At 31.8% G+C, this 20,330-nt stretch overlaps 2 protein-coding genes across 4 annotated transcripts; one reads left to right on the plus strand and one right to left on the minus strand.

The window, feature by feature from the left end:
- Nucleotides 1-14: 14 nt before the first annotated feature.
- LOC105330140 (acyl-coenzyme A thioesterase 9, mitochondrial) lies at nt 15-8,283 on the plus strand. 2 transcript variants are annotated; one of them, XM_020068034.3, is made up of 15 exons: nt 119-205; nt 447-611; nt 1,027-1,133; nt 2,019-2,067; nt 2,293-2,492; nt 2,739-2,822; nt 3,165-3,265; nt 4,503-4,576; nt 4,831-4,898; nt 4,992-5,103; nt 6,297-6,387; nt 6,632-6,717; nt 7,067-7,157; nt 7,618-7,771; nt 8,078-8,283. In XM_020068034.3, the coding sequence occupies exons 2-15, from the start codon at nt 580-582 to the stop codon at nt 8,119-8,121; spliced, it is 1,293 nt and encodes a 430-aa protein (XP_019923593.3). In that variant the 5' UTR covers nt 119-205; nt 447-579; the 3' UTR covers nt 8,122-8,283. The 2 variants fall into 2 exon arrangements, with proteins under 2 accessions (XP_011430037.3, XP_019923593.3); XM_011431735.4 differs by having other exon boundaries at nt 15-611.
- A 4,271-nt stretch (nt 8,284-12,554) lies between these two features.
- Nucleotides 12,555-19,759, minus strand: LOC105330139 (palmitoyltransferase ZDHHC11). Of its 2 annotated transcripts, none has more exons than XM_011431734.4 (13): nt 19,616-19,759; nt 18,948-19,158; nt 18,522-18,694; nt 18,229-18,330; nt 17,883-18,007; nt 17,447-17,458; nt 17,188-17,205; nt 16,752-16,877; nt 16,282-16,388; nt 15,226-15,281; nt 14,954-15,083; nt 14,659-14,809; nt 12,555-14,314 (listed from the first exon to the last, which is right to left on the minus strand). In XM_011431734.4, the coding sequence occupies exons 2-13, from the start codon at nt 19,122-19,124 to the stop codon at nt 13,728-13,730; spliced, it is 1,764 nt and encodes a 587-aa protein (XP_011430036.3). In that variant the 5' UTR covers nt 19,125-19,158; nt 19,616-19,759; the 3' UTR covers nt 12,555-13,727. The 2 variants fall into 2 exon arrangements, with proteins under 2 accessions (XP_011430036.3, XP_011430034.3); XM_011431732.4 differs by having other exon boundaries at nt 14,954-15,086.
- Nucleotides 19,760-20,330: the final 571 nt, after the last annotated feature.

The raw sequence follows: 20,330 nt of genomic DNA on the forward strand, positions 1-20,330 counted from the left end.
GCTTTAATGTAGCTTGTTTGAACATTTTCTATCATCATGATCATTTTGAATTCCGGATTGAGCACAGACAATATTCTAATTTTTCTTAAATATTTTATTTCCGGTAATGTTCAAGAAATGTAAACAGAAAACTTTGGCCTGAGTTTGGGGCAAAACAGTAGAAAAGGACGTTACATTTACGATAAGATGATATGAAGATTTATATGTACTTGCATACTCGTCGCAGTTTAAGCTCATTTGATCAACAAAAATAACTGAATTCAATCATTTTCAGCCGTTCAAATTATTTTGGGGTTATTTTTTTCATACATTCAAGCATTTTAAAACAGTGAAAAACTTGGTTAACTGCTGCCGAGTTAGTTGTAAATTTCACGTGTGAAAACCGGATGCTAGTCATAAAAATCATACATGTTTGATTAATTACACTTCTTAAAATATCTAAAAAGGAAACAACCTCAAAAACAACAAAGAGGTATTGCACTTGTAAGGTAATTTCTACCAATCATACTTTACTCCTGGATATTACTTTGGACCAAACTGCCTTCAGAGAGAAAAATTGCCAAAACGGTTTCACATAAAATGTTTTTGAGAAGAAGTTTGATGATTATCAGGTAATCCGTAAATCGTGCAGCATATGCAGGATTGAAACTTTTGAAAATATTTCTTTCTTCTTTATTTCAATTATTATTGATCAATCTGATGTATCTTGGCCTATGTGTATGAAGGAATAAATGCTTGATCTTACTTAATTTCATTTCATATTTGTTTGAATGATTATGTACATAAAAAATGTAAACTTGTATTATATTTTAGTAACATATGATGGTTTTGTTTGCAAGTATACTAATATGTGCCATTACAATCAAAAGCATACAGACTGTAGGTAAAAAGTTATATATCTAATCAGGAAAAAAATATGAATATATTTACACATGCATGAAATTACTGAAATGCCATCAAAACTCTCTCTTTTTGTTGTACTTATGTACATGTTACGATGTATATCATATTATTTTTGATTTACAGAAATGCTGTGAATTCCAATTGTCAGAAACTCAAAACTGGGCACAACATATCACTCATTGAAAATTTGAGGTCACTTCCTGCAAGACGTCATTTGACTATTGCAGCAGGTATATTTAAATCTTGGACCTCAACTGGTTATGTTGAACAGATTTCTTTATAAGAAGAGTAAAGTTCTTTATATTTATTATCAATATTTAAAAAAAACGACATTAGCTATACAGAGTTCCAGGCTCTTTTTCTCCCCCTTTTTAAAAAAAGGAAAATTATAAAGGGAAACTATAGAGAAGCTGAATGGGAAAGTTTTGTTATTTGTCAATTAAGATTTGGTTTTAAAAAGAAAACCTTTGGTAAAGTGACATTGTTTAGTTGAAGAATGAATGCCAACTCCTCAATGCATGTTAAATGTCTTGAAGCAGACTATTTTTAAAAACGTAACCATACACATCTAAAAAGTATTAACTCAGTCTTATTCCAAAATTTTTATTACTAGATATATTCATTGATATGCATTATCTTTTGCATATATAGGTACACAAGAGTGTAAAGGGCTAAATTGGGGTTTGAAATATCATTTTCAATTCATGCTTTATGATTGTAAACATAATATCATAGTATATTAAATTATATTTTTTTAATATATACTACTGTTAAAATTATTCAATCAGTGTGTTACATTTATAAAGAAAAGTGTCAAATGTTGATTATTATTTACTAAACATGAAGATGAGCTTCTAGTAGCTCCAGGTCTGTAGCTCCAGGTCTGAAATAATTCGGATGGATGAGCTGGGTCCAAGGTCGTCCATCCAAATTTTTTCAGACCAGGAACTACAGATCTGAAGCTATGCTACTAGGTACACAAAGCATGGCACACTTGTAGATTTCATCAGAATATACCCATACTGTAAAATTTACCACATACTTCTTTTCATAATGTCTTAATGTATTCTGCAATGTCTGTACATGTATTAAGTGCATATTTTGTTATATTTTAGCAAGAGAATCTTTAAAAGACCTAGTCGGTGGGTCACAAAAATTAATTGGGTAAGCTTTTAATTATAAGAATAAGTTAATAATATTCAAGACATTTCGATCGAATTACATAGGAATAGTTAGTGTTTTGCTTTTTTAATAAAAAAATTATGAAAATATATAATGATATATATTATTCATTTGTTTTTTTACATTAACATGTACATGCACTGGTGCCATCACAATAAACATTTTGATTTTGAGTTCTTTCAAACATTTTTTGTGTCATTTATATAGAGCCAGTAATGGAACGGAAAAAGTTGAGTTGGCATACGTTGCAGAGTCACAGGAGGAACTTCCTGTGCGGAGTATGTCTGACAGCTACTCCGAGCTGGTTATCCCATTGTCTGATGTTGCTGCCCGACAAAAGTACCTCAATCCAAGCATGAAGGGAATACGCTTTGGCAGGATATTGGAGGACCTGGATACATTTTCAGGTATGAAATGGTGGTTCTTATTCTGTCTTACACATGTTGGTCTCATTTGTACATGGCCCATGCAGATACATGTAGGATGAGCATGATGATGCTTTTGGATTTGTGACCAAGAATATCAACAGAGAAAACGATTTTATTTTCTCACTTTTCTAGTTTCGACTGAGTTTAAAAGTAAAATGCAGATGTATGAATAAATTAAGGCTTCATATTCAGTACATCAATGAATTATCTATCTTTTAATTTTAGTGTATGTAAGTTACAAACATACAGTGGTTGACAGATCTAAGAAAGCAGGAATATCCATTGTCACAGCTCTAGTGGATAGAATTGGTAAGTCATGTGCTGAGTGCAAAAATGACCATGTGATTACTGTTTATAATTTTCTTTTGATCTCTCTTGAAAAATTCGTAAGAATTTAGATGTGGACAATACAACACATATTCCTTTACTTTATGATTAATCATTCAACAACATTGCAAAATTAAAAAAAGGAAAAAGGTTCAAAGGTAAAGGGAGAAAAATATTGTACCATGTTTGTTGTGATGTAAATAGCACCAATATAAATGGGTATAGACAATCTTTCATTAAAGAATAATATTTTATGGACAATGGGTAAACTGATGTTTTTATTTCATGCTTTCAAACAATTTTTACATAAAATCATTTTTTTAGAGAAACAAGCAGAGATAGTTCCTGATGTTGATATAAGTATGACAGGGAATGTGACCTGGGCTGGAAAGTCCTCTATGGAGGTCACTACAACATTACAACAGGTGGGCAGAGTATTCTCCACCTCTATGTATATGTTTTAAACATGTCATAAAATGTGGTCACATGATCCAATATTTCATTCAATTTTCATTCAACTTTCTATGGTCCTGATACAATTAAATATGTACATTCAGTGGATTTTCCCTTAAAGTATTTGCAATGGAAATCTGTGACGTTCAATTTTCTATGAATACACTTTGCTAATTCATGCACCATGAGCACAAACATAAATGTCTTCACATGTTTTGAGTATATTTATTTTTTTAAGATTAAACGAAATGTTCAATCTTACATAACCATAAGTTGATAAGTACTTTTGAAAAATAATCATTAAATTACAGTAAAACTCGGTTATAGCGAAGTCCTAGGGACCAAAAGGTTAACTTCTTTATATCTGTAATTCGTTATATCTGTATAACGAATTGGTAATACCGGTAATAACTATAGTGAATTCACTATATACATGTTTTCTTTCACAAGACTATAATTTTTACTAATTGAGGCTTAGAGTAAAAATATAGTACTTTGATACCCATAATGATCAGACTGTGGGTCGAAAAATTTATATGAAAATAAATGTATTCAAACTGTTACGTGAAATAGAAGTGCAAACTTTATTAAACTGAAAGAAATTCGTTATAAAAGTGTTAAATTTCATTATTATTAACTCTTACGGGACTCAAAATCAGTTTGCTACATCCGTAAATTCGTTATATCCGAATATGTATAGCATAAAATTTTGCAAAGGTTTGTTTAGAATTTTAATAGGGACTCCAATAATTAACAGATATGAATTAAAATGAAATTTTACTTTAATATCTAATGTAAACATATGATTATTAAGTTTTGATGCACATATCGGCCGCTAAATAATATTTTCCTCACTCATAGAGACCGATTTTAATGAAAGTAATCTACCAATGTCATTATGATAACTAAACAAAACTATATGATGTGATGGTCAGACTAGTTTGAATACCAGCGTGTTCGTACTAAATGAGTTTTACTGTAATGGCTTTACAGCAACAATACACATATATTTCATAGAAATAGACATCAGTATGAATATAAATATAAGCATTGAATGCCTATTTTTGGATATCGTCAGTCCTGTAACAGAGAGAGAGAGAGAGAGAGAGAGAGAGAGAGAGAGAGAGAGAGAGAGAGAGAGAGAGAGAGAGAGAGACCAAATTCATTACCATGAGTTTTGTTTCATATAACTCCCACTTTAAATTGCAGAAGGTGGATTCTGGCACTCATACCATCCTTGTGGCCAAGTTTCTAATGGTGGCAAGAAACCCTGCAACTAAAAAGTTAGTTTACATCTTTATTGACTCCAAGAGAGAGAGAGAGAGAGAGAGAGAGAGAGAGAGAGAGAGAGAGACGTACTTTACATGTATATGCTATGCTATAACCTTTATGTTATAATATTCTTTTGTCTGTCAATTGATTGTATGCTACCATGGTGATGTCAGTAAACTGAATTGAATTGAATTAAATATACACTAAAATTACTATCAAAATTATTAACAATATAATCCATGTTTTTGCATTTTTTAAACAACAGATCAGCTGTTATATGTGGATTGAAACCTCAAAATCCAGAGGAGGAGAAGATATATGACTTAGGGAATGGTATACATAAAAAAATTATGCTTGGAATACTTTTAAAATAATCCTGCATGTGTGAACAACTCATAACACTGCAATTGTGTTTCTTTTTATTAGCAAGCAAATTGAGAAGACAAGAAGAAGCTAACAAAAACCTTCTAAAAACCCATCCCAGTGAAGAAGAGAGAGAAATGATTCACCAAAAATTTCTACAGACACTGGATCCCAAGTAAGGCTATGTCTGCTCCACAAAATTTGGTCCAGTGCAATATTCATTGATAGACTAATGCCGGTTCTAACAAATGCATGCCTACATTATGTAACTTCAAGGACACACCAGATGTTTCTCAATTTTAGATAAATTTCTAGAGGTGTTAGGGCATTTGATAGTGTCAACTGATTTGGACACAGGTTTGAGTCTGGTCTGTCGCTGTCAAGGTAACATTGTAACCTTTGGCAAGTTACTATAGATTCCTTATTTCACGCTAGTACATGTACTTAATTTTGTGATTCAACCTTTTCCCATCAAATTGTGAGAACGTGAAATCATGAATGCCAAATTTTTATCATAGTTTCATGTACCGTAGTTTACGTATGTCTAAAAAATAAATATGAGATTTTAAAATTCGTGAGATGTGCTTCTCACGATTTTACGCAAATATTAATTCCTCGCCTTTAATTCGAAATATACAGTACTTCACTCTACTAAGGTACTTGTGAACTCTCTCCACCCAGGGGTTAAAAAGGGTACCTGGCATATGAAACAAGCTGGCTACGTGAAATGAAAATGTATCAGCATCGTACTTTGGCAGCTCTGCTTGTAAGCTCTCCATGGAACTGAGGATGGTATTGTTTCTACAAGTCTTGCCAGGGGGTTATATGTAGAAGTCGTGTGAGACAATTTACTTTGCGAGCAAGACTAGAAATCCCTACCTTTAAATTTCCATGAAAATACATCCCTTATTTACGGGTATTTGTATATGAATCTATATCCATATATGCCCCAAAATACAGGGTACATTACTACATGTAGCTAGAATATTTTGCATTTCCTTTATTGTAACATGCAAAATGTAATTGAATGCCTAAGTAAAGTCTTTTTACATGTATTCCTTATATATTTTCCATTAAAACTGTATCTAAATAGAAAAGTATTATATAAGATGTGAAATTTTGATGATGTATCTTCTTTACTGACATGTGATAATAACAGTTCTGTTTTTGCATATGTTGGAACTTTGCCAATTATTGTAATTCTCATGTTTGCACCAATGAAAATACAAATGTATTGGTATATTTGTATAAAAAAATTTTCAAAGCAACGCAGGAAAACAATGGAACATAAGTCATGTCTGATCTTAATAATAAATTCATATGTATCTGTTTGAGGTCAGTCAGTATACATATGTTGTTCTATTGCAGCTTCCAAACCTTTCGCCAGCGAGTGAAGCCAGACAACACTGTATGGATGGAAGAAACAATTCTGAAAAACCTACATATCTGTTTCCCAGAGGTCTGTTCCTAATACAGCAATGATGATTATTTCATTTGTTAAAAAAATTAGCTCATTTTGGGTATTTTGATTTATTTAATTCGAGTTTTATTTCGTGTGTAACTGTTGAGCAAACTATCTTGAAATTATTTTTACTTGTGTTTGAAGATTTATGAGTAGCATATACCCTGTTCATAACAAATGTTGTTTGTTATTATACCAGTTATTAAGTATAACTAATTATTTTTTTCTTTACTTACTTTAGGCCAGGAATCTGTATAACAAGATATTTGGAGGATATCTAATGAGGAAGGCCTATGAGCTAGCCTGGGCAAATACAGCTTTGTTCTGGTATGTATTTTGAGTTTCATCAACTTCAGGTATATGCACATCTTATGCATGTAGTTTTGATATATTGCTGACCTTTTCAGGTACAAACACAAACTGTTTACAGTCTTTCAGATGTCAGAAATTTGACTACTCCTATGAAGTTAAATGATTACGGTACCCAGTGCAATTTCGTATCTTACTGGGATGGTTAAACCTAAAAAGTCAGAAAAATCATGACAAGCACTTCTGATACAAATGTTCAAAACATAAGTGATATGAAGGGCTGTTTCTAAGTAAACTCTATTTAATAATATGTGGAAGTATCTCAAATTTTCCTCTGATTATTAATAAATTGTTATAAATCTTTCAGCTCTTCCAGAAACATCAGTGTTCGGGTTGTGGACGACATTGCATTTCTTAAGTCTGTGGAGATCAGGTCTCTTCTTCTGATGTCCTCTCAGGTGTGTACATTTTGTTGTCAAGAACAAGATGTACAGTTATTTTGAAGTCATTACATTAAGCATTGTCTTCTGTACTAGTACATGTATTTGACATTCAGCATGTTTCTTTGATATATATGTACCATTATACTGGTAGTGAAAAATCATATTTGTGAAAATAAGTATTGCATGTACTGGTACCATAGTTTGAAAGACTGTTGCTCCATCTCACTGTATACGAAGAGTCTCTTAGGACAACAAATATTTACATTGCAAGGGTTGCGAAGGGGAATAACTAAATTTTCATATTTTAGCTCTAAAATTAAAATTATTAAAACATTGGATTATGCTCCTTATCAATATGGCAATAAAAGTAATCAGTTTGGCATCAGTTGACCTAATGCCACTTTGCCTGAGAACCAATACATTTATTTTTTGCATTACACTAACATGCTTACAATGTAACACTTTTTTTATGTAGATTGTGTACACCCAGGACAAGGACATACAGGTCCACGTCCATGCTGAGGTCATAGACCCCGACCTTGGGTCGCGCAGCACCAGCAATAACTTCCATTTCACTTTTCGTTGCCATGAACCCACCATACCAGACGTCATGCCAAAGACCTATGCAGGTACAAGAATCAAGAAATTTAGTACAGACAAAATGTGTTGCACTTTAGAAGAGTACATTATCAGGAAAAAATGATCTAAGAAAAAATTTCTTTAAAAGATAGGTATGCCTATGGGTCATAATTTGAACAGTGCTTAATTCACAAAATTTTTTGGAAGCTTATAGTTTTGTACATTTTAAGTTAGTGAAGACAATCTTCTCACTCCTATCAAAAAGATGGGAGAAAACTGTCAACAATTCTAGAAAGGCATTACATTGTAAAGCATTTTAGTTTAGTTAGTTATATTCACTTGATTTAATCTTTCAGAATACATGTTATACTTGGATGGGAAGAGACACTTCGAAAGTTAAATTATTGGAATCGATAGCCCTTCATCAGTTATCCGGATGTCAGAATTATACTCCTTATTTAGATTTCTCTACACATGTAATTCTTTGGTTTCTATATGTGATAAATATAATATCACCAGTTCATTATTTTTTTTTTTGAAGAGTTGTGTTTTTATTTACAACCATGCATGTTTGTGCAATTTAAATTATCATTGCTATGAATTTTACAAAATAAGAAAAGCCATTTCTAACTGTAATCATGTAAAAACAGCATAAACTTGTGATTGTAGCTGCAAATATGCTGTAAAAATATTACATTTAGCTGTGCATGTATTCTATTTAATGCTTTTCAAAGAAGTAGTTTCACCTTAATTAAGTACATAGCATATAGATGTACCGGTATGTACATGGCTACATGCAATAACAGGTTGATACATGTATTCACTTGTAACTCACAAAGTCAGATCTTACTTTCTGAAAAGTCAGTTTTGTTGAATATCAAACATGCTTATCATTCTATGTTTACAGTATAATTGATACTAAGTGTGTCTATCTTAGTCTCGTAGCTCAGGCACCTTATTCTCATTAAACTATGTACAATCTTAACACAGGTTTTACTCAAAAAAAGCTTTTTACAGCCTTTTTACTTTATACCAATTAATAACCAACCAGTCTGCCACCTTTTGATTTACTTGGAGACATGAATCAAAATTTACAGAGTGATTTTGTTAAATCTTGCAATCAGTATAAAATATCTGAAATGAACAAAATAAATTTTCACTACATGATGATATTCTATTTCAATTTACATGCATTTTTTTTTATTGAATATTAAAAACAAACAATTCTGCATTTATTCAATGTATGCAAAAGTGCACCAATGTACATGTAGTTTCTTAATTTACAAAATATATTGTATAGAGCATATAAATGTTGAAATATGTATACATGTACATGTACATGCATTATTTATTAACTAAAAGTAGTGCAGCTGTTTGATATTTTGACCTGCATTTGTCTCAGCTGAATGAGTCCTATATACCTGTAGTTACAGACTGTGAATATCCAGAAGGCAGTTTTATTACATTCAAAATATTTTTGTTAATCTAAAAGTTTAAATATAAATTTTTAATTAAGTATATCTACACATTTGTTGGTGTATTGTTCCTTTTTGTGTGCATTTTTTTTATTATGTTCTATTGACATGGAGTTAAATTTTTTTTTTACTTGTGGACCTAATTTATAATTTACAAATATTCATATTTACACCTTTAGTTTTTCAAGAATTTATATTTTTTTTTTAGGTTCTTGAAAATGTAAACATGAATAGTTGATATTACCGGTAAACTATTAAATCATAATAAACATACTTTGCTGAACATCATATTTTTTTAGCATAAAATTTATCAATTAACATGCAGCTAAACACTTTTCCACTAGCAGTTGAAATTTCAACTTGTTTGACCTTGAACTTTGACCTACAATGTAATTCTTTGACTGTTCTAGTACTAGTCCATTCATTGTACCAAAGACAAGATCTAAGTGTTCATTTTTAACAAAGTTATTTTTAGATTCAACTGACTTGCTTGACTGGTACTGTAGAAAAAATAGTGAGCCTTCTAATCAATCTAAGTGAACCAAAAAGGTTGAGTGTTTTAAAATCCCTGTGGAGGAAGGTTTTCTGATCACCTGTCCATCTGTCATAGCATATACAGACCATTTCACAAATATCTCCCTTTAAAATATGATTTTGCCCTTTATTGAACAATTAAGAGCCTCCTTCCCATAATGATATGATAGAATCAAAATATCCTATGAATGTGTGCATCTACATATTAGACTTTGTTAAGGTGGTAACCATCTAAAATAATAGACATTAGGTTGAAAAGCATTAGAGGACACTGCTTTGACCTTAAGACATGACTTTGAAATTTGTTAAGCTGGCATGCATAGAACTTTATTTTAAGCTCATAACAAACTTACCTCACCTACATGCATTTTTTTTTTTGACCTGAGCAAAACTGAGCCAATGGAAAAGAATTCATGGTTCAAATCTTGATTTTAAGAGATCTGCTATGACCTTCAAATTTGAGCTATAGAAACCAGGTTCAAGGTCACAACATACCCTTTACTTAATAGTCTTGTTTATGTGAAGTATGAGCCTGATAGAGCTAAAAGGAAAGAGGGTACCCTGTTATATGCTCTGATGATTTTAATGTGGCCTGATACGATCTTGTCGACTTGACCCTTGACCTAGAAACTTTGATCAAGGTGACTGCACATTCTTTGACCAAAGGCACTCAGTTGGTGAAGTATGATCCAGATTAGAAGGTCAACAACACCCTTTACTTAAAGTGGAAGTGAAAAGTATGAGCCAAATGTAGCTATGGGAAGAGAATATATGAATAAAGTTTGATGTGGTCTGATATGACCTTAACCCTTGACCTAAAAACTTTGCTTTATTTAAGATCACTGCATATCCTTTGAGTAAAGGCAGGAAGTTATGATCTGGACAAGGATTTTTATTTAAATTTACATAATTCTGCTATAACCTTAACCTTACGCTTAAAAACTAGGTTAAAGGTGACTGCACACCCTTTACCACCCTTGTTTTGCAATTTGAGCCAGGTACGTCTAAGAAAACAGAATACCTAGATATGCACTGGACAAAGATTTTTTTAAAGTAGCTTAATATGACCTGGCCCTAGAAACTTTGTATAAGGTCAATGCACATCCTTTGACCAAAGGCACTCTGTTGGTAAAGTATGAGCCAGATTGAGCCATATTGAAAGAAAATAAGGACAAGTGATCTCGAAAGGACAGAGGAACGGAGAGATTGATCACTATTGGATGCCCATTGATCAGGGCCCTAATTATGTGGAATCGTTGATTTCACGGTGGCTCAATTTTCATGATATTTGTGGGTAGCTCTCTCCCACAATTTACATCCTTGGCAAAAACAAATTAAGATTTTTCTTACTGAAAACATATGCATCTACAAAATTAAATCCCCACCAATAAGCAAAAATACCACAATCCACAAAAATTGGTGCCCACTAATTTATAATGATTCCACAGTATGTCTATTAATAAAATATTTTCATGAAATTCTATTCAGTTGCATTAAAGGAGTTTGTTGACAAATTGTTTCAGAAGCATATTCATTTGTGGCCAAAACTTTACAATCAAGAGTGGCAAAATTCCCTCAAAACAAAAATGGGAACTTCTTGCAATCATTCACTGTGACAATGTATTTATTGCCTCAAATTTTCATAAGATTATCGTCATTTATTGGTTCCAGAAGGGTTCCATCGAAAAAAAAAAAAAAAGATTGACAGACTAAGGGATGGATAAAAACTATGTTCCTGCCCTAAAATTTCCTTTTTTAGGTAAAAATACAATTAAATACCAACACAATTTTTACAGATGGAACAAGAAATTAATCTTTTTATTTTTTATTTAGAATTTAAGCTTCTTCAGTACCATTGATGTAATTAACAAGTGATAATTTCAAACAAAAGTGCTAAAAAAAGAACAAGTACATACATGTCCCAGTAACTAAAACAATAAAATTACCAGTGCCTTATTAGTTATTTTATGAAAATTTAAAATGGTGTAGCTTAAATACTAAAATAATTTTGAAAATGAAAAGTAATTTGTTGTATATAGGTATTTCAAAATACAACCTTTTAATTAAATATTAAAAGAAGTTGTATCATCAAGGCACACATAGAAAAAAGCAGATAACATTTTGTATGCATTGGTGAAAATGATCAAATGAGTTTTAGATTCTTTGAGGGTCTAAATTAAAGAGAGAAAAGGTTTTTTTTTTCATAGTGAACACATACATATACTTGTACCATACATTGAATTACAAACACATATTTCAAAATGAGTTTTAAGATTTACCCCTTCCTCTTTTACCAAATAACATGCTTAAAGGAACTTTGTTTACAGGTAGTTGAAATTAATATCTGCAACTTTTGCAGCTTTAAAGCCAATGGTCTAATCTTGAAACCTGACATTGATATTTATAACTCAGGAAGTCTTGGTTAATTTTTCTGATGAGTAATGCAGAATCTGTGCAAAACATACATGAATTCTTAATTAGAACAATTGACAGATTAATTAAGACAAAGTCTGAGTATCTGGTACATAAATTGGGTAGGGACTTTGCAGAAATACCAAAAATAAGACAGGTTAATCAAGTAATGATCATATCACAATACATGGGCAATTATTACAATACCAACAGTATTTGACTGAAATCTAACAGCAAGAACAACAATAGTCAAATCAAGCTTGCACACTGGATCACAGAACAAGATAAACATATGTATAAAACAGTTTCTTGTATCAAAACCAAAATAATCAAGTAATTAACATGCAATATCATAATTTCCCACCATTCACAACCTGAGCTCATCATTGAAACAGGAAAAATAAATTATTAAAAAAACAAATATCTCAAATATTTCATAATTAAAGCATACACGTACTAGCTAGAACTGAGTACTTCCATGCCCCAAAATGGAATGGACAAGAGTAAAATAAAACAAACATTGGACCCTCAAGATATGTGATACTGGTCATTGTCACTATTCATGGAATGATTGTACATATTCTTGTGTATAAATTTCAAAATAACAAAAAGAAATATCTAAATAAAAACAATATTCTGGACGGAAATAAAATAAGCACAACGATATAAAAGAATACAGAGACGTTTAACAAAGTTAAAAAGCTCTCAGAAAAATTACTGGTATAGATATGTAATTGATGGTAACTTATAAGTATGTCAAACCTACATAAGCAAATTATTTGATTGGTCTCCATCATTCAAGCAATTTTTTTTTCTTCTTCTTAAATTCATAATGTATCAAGGAATTCTATAATCTGGATTGCTATGCAATTAAAACACTTAAGATATCACAGTTGGACCACTTTAAAAGCAGTAATAAATAGATGAATGTTTTCCGTACAAACACCTAAATTCAGATATCTTTTTAAGGAAGAGTTAAAATATTCTCCTTTGATGTTGTGTTGGTGGTCAAACATCATGATGAAAGTTTGACTATAAACCAAATTTTAACATGATGGCCATGGATGTCGGGCAAAGAAAAATCAAAACTGTAAAGTAACGAAAAAGCTTTCACACATATGACTGTGTGTACACTACAGTATATAGTGAGTAGAATATGGCGTGTGTACGCCTTGTTAATTCAGTGCCTACTATGACCGGAAAAATTTGGTTCCACATAAAATGGGAGACTCTTATAGGGTGTTGCTGACCTAGAGGTCCAACATGGGAGCCAAAAGCAAATAACTCGAAATAATTGAAATCTATCCATACACAAACAGAAACAATGCAGCAATACTAAAAAAGGAGATGGAACCTAGAGGCTAAAATTGCATCTACATGTAATTACGTACAAAGGAAACAGTAGATCTTTTGTGATTTTTAAAAATCACAATTCATATGTGAAATTTTATAGATATTAATCTGATTTGAGTCTTTTAATTTCCATGTGCAGCAGAGAATAGAGTAACTACACCAAGTAGTTGATTAAGTGAATGACAAAATAAATTAAAATTAGTACAATTATAACTCTGTAAGTATTGATTGACTAGACCTCAGTATCATAGGATGATCTCTCGGGTATACCCCCTAGCACCGCTCTATACGTATCAGACGACCTCAGAGAACTGACCGGCTGATACGAAATACTCTCATGACTCCCCCTTAGAGCCCCTAAGTCTAATTTTGGCACTTCTGATGGTCGATTCTCACCAAGATTTTTATTTTTCCTTAGTTGGACAGGTGTTAATGGCAGTTCTCTAAAACCATCACCATAATTTAAACTTCCATCTCTATTAAATTTGGCTGTTCCATTCACTGTAAAAATAGTGGTGGAGTTTAAGTCTTCATTTTCTTCTTCCACATCCATTTGCCTGGGTTTCCGTGGTTTTTTCCGCCTTAACCGTTTACTTTTGCGAATAGAGTCTTGTGAATTAATCCCAGAATCAGGGCTAGTGTCTTGAGTGTTACCTCCCTTAATTACATTCTTTGATGGAGCCTCATTTTGGGAATCATCTGTGTCAGAATGATAACTTTTATTTTCATGAACACTAGGCATCATTCTTTGGGATTGTTTCCTTAATGAACCATCCAATGGTGCATTCAGTGACTTAGAGTAGTAAAGAGAAGGATTGTCTGAAACAAAACATCAATTAAAAATTTAAGTACGGTACTTGTACTAGCATTGTGCATGCATGTTACTGATCAATAATATAATTGTTGATTTAAAAAAAGAGGCTCTTATAAAACATACCCATGCAGCAAATACCAATATGCCCCCCTCTTCCAGGTTGGATATTAATTAATTTATTTGCTTGAGTATATCAGTAAATTTGTGACCTTATATTGAACCAAAATGTATCGTTTGCCAATCTGTATTTGACATTTTGAACTTATCTAGCAAATTGCCTTCAAGAATTTTTTTTCTCTGATTTGAAGTATGCAAGAAAAAAACAATAGGTTAATGCGAAATAACAAACCTATGGTGGCTATCTTATTGTCTGTATCCTGAAAATCTCCATCTCCACCCTGGCTCATGTGAGCTCGGAGACTTTTCCTCTTTTTTCTCCTCAATTTCTTTACTGTGTTGCTACCATCGCTATCATCAACTCTACTGTACTTGTCAAAAACCTGAATTCAATAACAATACAAACTGCATCTTTTTCTTCATACATTCCCAAAATAAAAGAGTTGAATACATAGTTAAGCTTTATATGTTGTTATAGAGCTTGACAACAATATTGTTGTCTTGGTTACTATAAAATGTAAACATACAATATTGTTGTTGTGTATGGGGGAGGTCAGAGGAGGGGGAGTCTCTCCGTCTGTTCTCTGTCGCTCTGCCTCCTCTAGCATTTTCTGATACTGTAGTCCACTGTTGTCATTCATATCAGATGATGATGACCTACTAATTAAATTAAGAGATACATTCAAGTTAATATCCAGATGATGGTACAATAAATAATAGTAGTGCTTAGGTTTTATTTGTTTCATTTTCATCACTTTGCTCTTATTCTACTGTTTTTAAACTCTCGAGTTACTCTTACATTTTGTCTTTTCCTTCTCTTGCATTGCTTGGCTCAATTCTGTTCTTTGTTTTCGACTGAATAAAAACATGAAAAAAATTTAACTTTTAATATCTGGTACATGCTAATTAACATTCAAACATTTGTTCATTAAAGAGACAGTACAGCTGAAAACACATGTGTGAATAACTTCAGATTTACCTATTGTATCATTATGAAATAACAAAAAACGTTGATTGTAATAGTTGAAATACATAAAAATCCCTTTCACATACCTAATGTATTTATGAGCCTCCAGAAATTTAAGGGTCGTACAAACCCGAATTATCTTATATTGTTTATTTGTACCACGTGGACTTTGATTGACAGTAATTGACACGTGCTGAAAACTACTCATGTACTAGATCTTCGTCCGACTACGGTCTTCATAGTATACAAAGTTAAAGGGACACTCTAAACAGAACACACCATCACTTTCTCGATAGTTTATTAATGGTTTACCAATTTCTGTTCATTTTAAGATGAACAGACATAAATATGTCAAATAACCTCTCAAGGGGCCTCATTTACAAAAATAAATTAGGTTGTAGCAACTCCTATGATAAACACGCAAGATACACGCCTACAAAATAATAATTGTGGTTATTTTAAAAACTTTGAACAATTATTACCTGAGAGATGTAGTTAAGGCATATTTATATCAACAAACATGTCCAGGAGAATCTTCGCGAGCCCTGCATAAGTTTTGTTTACAGTAAATACGCATGCGTAATAGTATGGAACGCTGAACCCCAGAACATGTTGCGATGTAAATATTATGGGTTATACATAATTATTAATTTTAATTAAGTTTATACATTCATGAGTAGTACAAAAATACCGGACCCGATCGGAAAAGTTCAAGTTGGTTTTTTGATAAGATGCGCCATAATGTCTCTTTAAGATAACATTTATACATGTATCTAAAATTTTTCATCATTTCTTGTTGGAGGGAGAGGTGGGTAGTTTTATCTGTAATCAAACTTGCTTTTCTGTCTAGTCTATAAACAGGTATCAAACAATCCCCTGTCTTGGTACCTTTTTCTTTTCCCTTTGACTGCTTGGAGGAACATCTGTGCCATAATCATTCTCTTCCCTGTCACGTTGTTGAACTATGTACTCATATGTTGTCATCTGGTTATACACTATCAAAATATTAACAGTTACTTTGCATTACAAGAATTTTATCAATTATACAGCCAAACTACATTTTTCAGCAAATCAGCCTAGACTGCCCCTAGCTTACCTAATATATATACATATAATCTTAAGAATTTCCTTTTTATTCAAACATTAAAAATCTCTCCCCCCCCCCCCCCCCCCCAAAAAAAAATCAATAACAGATTTTCATCAATTTTTAAAAAAAAATTCAAAATACCATTTCTATCAAGTTCTATCAATTACAAAACTGTCAAGTATATACTGTCTGACTATAACCGCAACCTATAATCAATATTGATCTGATTTAGATGTAAACTACATGTACAAACAATACTACATGTACTTACTTAGGTAGCAATGGAAGGCAAACAGATGTATTAAGAGCCCTAGCGACAAGAGTAAGAAGATGGCTGTCACTCCCACAAGGCCAAGAAAGCCTTCGTCTGGAACCACCGCATAGCAGATCTTAAACTCTGAATAGGAGGATTATGGTATTATGTGCAAATGGAATTTCTTCATACAGAGTTTAAGAAAATCTTGTGACATTTTAAGTTATATGGTAATCTGGTACACATTATCAGAAAAAAAAGAATGCATCAATATTCAATTAAAAAAATGTCAAATACAATTAAGTGTTAAATGAATAGCAAATCTAGGATTTTAACAGTTTTCAAACTTGCTATTATAAAAGAAATGTAATTTTAGAAAGCAATGTATTTCTTGTAGTTTTTCATAAGCATTAACTAAGAATATCTGAAAAAAAAAACGGTAAGTAAAACCTACCTGAAGTATCTGTCATATCTGAAATCCAAAACAAACAAAATGATAATAATATAAAAACAAATTGGGTATTCAAGGCAATGGTGCAATTACATGTACATTACTCAAATGAGCATTAAAATTTATAAACCTGCATATCAAACTTAATTTACAATAAATAAAACTGACAGTACAGTTGTTTAAGTCAACCCACATAAATTCAACTTTCAAAAGAAAATAAGCTGCATGCAGTTTTACAGTCCGAGAGCATTCCAGTACTTACTTGCTATGAAATCTGTAAATAAAAGAATGACACATTTACTGGTACATGTACATATAGCCTCTGTTTCTTAAATAATATTTTCTTTTAGAATATCAGTTTACTTGTCTACATATAATATTTTATTGTATATGTATCAATATAATCCTATTGAACAATACCATAGTACATATGTGTATTGGGTTAAATAATCTATGACTTTTGTCTTGATTATCATGTTGAATATATATACCAATAAAAACAGTTTCTTAATTTAACTGGCAATCTTTGATAAGTTCAATCTGTATTGGTTATCAACATTTTTTTTCTATTAATTTTCCTTTCACTTTTTCATAACTCAATCTCTAATGAAGTACACTACATTGTATACTGTAGATTATATATGACATACTAACTATAAAAATTGGTGAATTTGATAACGCCCAGCACTTGTACCTACCATTGTATGGTTTTAATATTTCTCCATCGGTTTGATCACTGTAGTAAGCCACAAACTCCACTAATGCCAAGAGGAGAACCGATAACACACCCAGCATTCCTGTCACAAGCACCGCCAGAAACCACCTGATAATAATTCAGTATCATTATATATAAGCAACACCACAAAAACCTCATGCATTCTGTAACTGGTTTGACAAATTCATTTATTAAGCTATTTGTGTTCCCATTAGGCATAAATGTTTTTGCTTGTCCCAATTGCCCCAGATAACAAATTGGTAGAAGGCACAAATATCTACCGGTAGATGACTAGATGAAATATATTTGTAATCCATTTTTACCCATACCTATAGTTTTTGCCACCAACACAATTGTTCAGCCATTTACAGTGATGATCAAACTCCATCACACACTTATTACAAGCACTACAGTGCTTTGATTTTGAAGCCCTGAAAAAAAAAGAAGAAATATATATTTCACACAAATGTACTGGTAACTGTAAAAAAAAAATATTAAAATTAAATGAGAAATAATATAAAATTAAAATTGGTATGCCTATATGTTAACTGCATATTTTTCATCAGACAGTATATAAACATGTTTACACTAAAACTTGTTGTCTTTCTCTGTAATTACTTACACATCTGTCTCACAGATATAGCAGTGCAAGTTGTCATCTATAACATGAGGATGTTTTCTTCTGTCAAATGGCTTCCGTTTTGGGTTTCCTTTCAGCACAGCAGGATCAGCTGGGTTGATGGTGCTGGCCACAATGTGTGTGAAAACATGTGATATCAGTGCAAGAGCAGTGATCTTTAATAAAGCTAAGGACTTGGTCACTTTCCTGAATTACCATGAATCATTTTTGACCAAACAAAACTGTCAAAATCAAAATATCAACTTTCATGAAATGTGAAACTATATTAAGACTTTAATAATTAAGTACTAATCAATTAAATCAAGTACATGCAGGTACACAAGTACATATATCCAGTTTAAATCAGTACATGCATTACAAGATAAATCTAGATAAATAAACTTAAATTTCAAAATCTTAAAAGGATACAATATACGCTGGGATCTGTACATCTGAATGTAAGTGAGGAACCAATGTTGTGAAGTTGATGAAAGAGAAGTATAGAATAAAGAACCATGCAACCCCCTGCAGAGGGTGAGGTGGGCATGTCCAACCATTCTTTCGGCTGATTTGTCGATATTGCGTTCGAAACAATTCTCTGGACATGTTTGAAAGATTTCCTTCAAATTTGTCACTTCACCTACAAACAATTAAGAAACTGTTAAAAATGCATGTCTTTACAAATGCCATACAATCTTAATACCTTTTTCATATGTTTAAATACTTAACTAATTGTAACCCATATGTTTAATAAGCAACATTTATTGGGCTATAAGTAATGTAAACATTTTATATTACACACATCAAAAGATACATTAATTTTATCATATTTAGGCCTTTAATATTTCGATACCCAGACATGTATGATACAATCAGAAATGAACTGTGAGATATAAAACCATTTGAGACGTGACACTTTAACCTAAACTTTATCATTAATGACTAATAAGATAACAACACCCGAGAAAGTGTAAATAAGGCAGTCCTCGTTTACACGTATTACCCACATGTCGATTAATTCCTTAATTCTGTAAAAAAAAATTATCTATGTGGTAGAATGTTTAAGCTATAGTTTACATATAATGGAATTTACTTACATTCTGTTTAATTGATGAAGCGACCCATTAAGTCAAAAGTAATTTATGTGGTTTTACATTATAATTTTTGAAAATAGTATATGCCGGCCATTTTGGTTCCAAGGTGACAGTATCAACTATATTAATCCGCCAGAGCGCCATAATGTCAAAATTTATATTACCAAAGCTAATCAATATCTTAATTAAAGATAAAAACAAAATAATTAATTGAAACAAAAAATTTGATAATATTTATTGTAAGAATTTGTAATTTCTTTAAGATAGTAAATATAAAACAGAACTATATTCTCGCACTTGCTATGAAAGAGTTAACTCGTACATTAACTATTTCGCAAACAAATACTATATAATGGGCGGATCCAAAAAATGAATGAGGGGACACCAGTTGCAGACTAGGAGCCTAGTGTCGCCTTGAGTCCCCAAAACATTTAAAAGTCATTGTTAGAGAATTAGCATATTTATACATCATTTCATGGATTTTGCAAGGTCCATTGCTTTTTTCAAACACTTTTTATTTGAACTCACTACATATAGAATGCAATATTTGTGCAACTTTAGACAAATGTATAAATGTCAATGTGGCCATTCTTCCATCTTTCAAAATTTTCTCAAATTAGATTAATGTGGCGAATTTTTAAATTCCCCAAGACTTTAGTGAACTGGGTCAAATGGTTTTTATGTGGCATTTCTAAAAAAAACTTTTTGTGAAAATTGC

Source organism: Magallana gigas, chromosome 3, assembly GCF_963853765.1.
Source record: "Magallana gigas chromosome 3, xbMagGiga1.1, whole genome shotgun sequence".
Classification (NCBI taxonomy): domain Eukaryota; kingdom Metazoa; phylum Mollusca; class Bivalvia; order Ostreida; family Ostreidae; genus Magallana; species Magallana gigas.

Bases quoted from the DNA above. Each gene is read 5' to 3' on its own strand.
- LOC105330140 (XM_011431735.4), top strand. From the start codon at position 580: ATGTTTTTGAGAAGAAGTTTGATGATTATCAG. The intron at 6,718-7,066 runs GTATGTATTTTG...TAAATCTTTCAG, and splicing joins GCAAATACAGCTTTGTTCTG to CTCTTCCAGAAACATCAGTG. The intron at 7,158-7,617 runs GTGTGTACATTT...TTTTTTATGTAG, and splicing joins TTCTTCTGATGTCCTCTCAG to ATTGTGTACACCCAGGACAA.
- LOC105330139 (XM_011431732.4), bottom strand. From the start codon at position 19,124: ATGTCCAGAGAATTGTTTCGAACGCAATATCGACAAATCAGCCGAAAG. The intron at 18,008-18,228 runs GTATGGGTAAAA...AATTATTATCAG, and splicing joins GTTGGTGGCAAAAACTATAG to GTGGTTTCTGGCGGTGCTTG. The intron at 16,389-16,751 runs GTAAGTACATGT...ATATTTTGATAG, and splicing joins TGCCTTCCATTGCTACCTAA to TGTATAACCAGATGACAACA.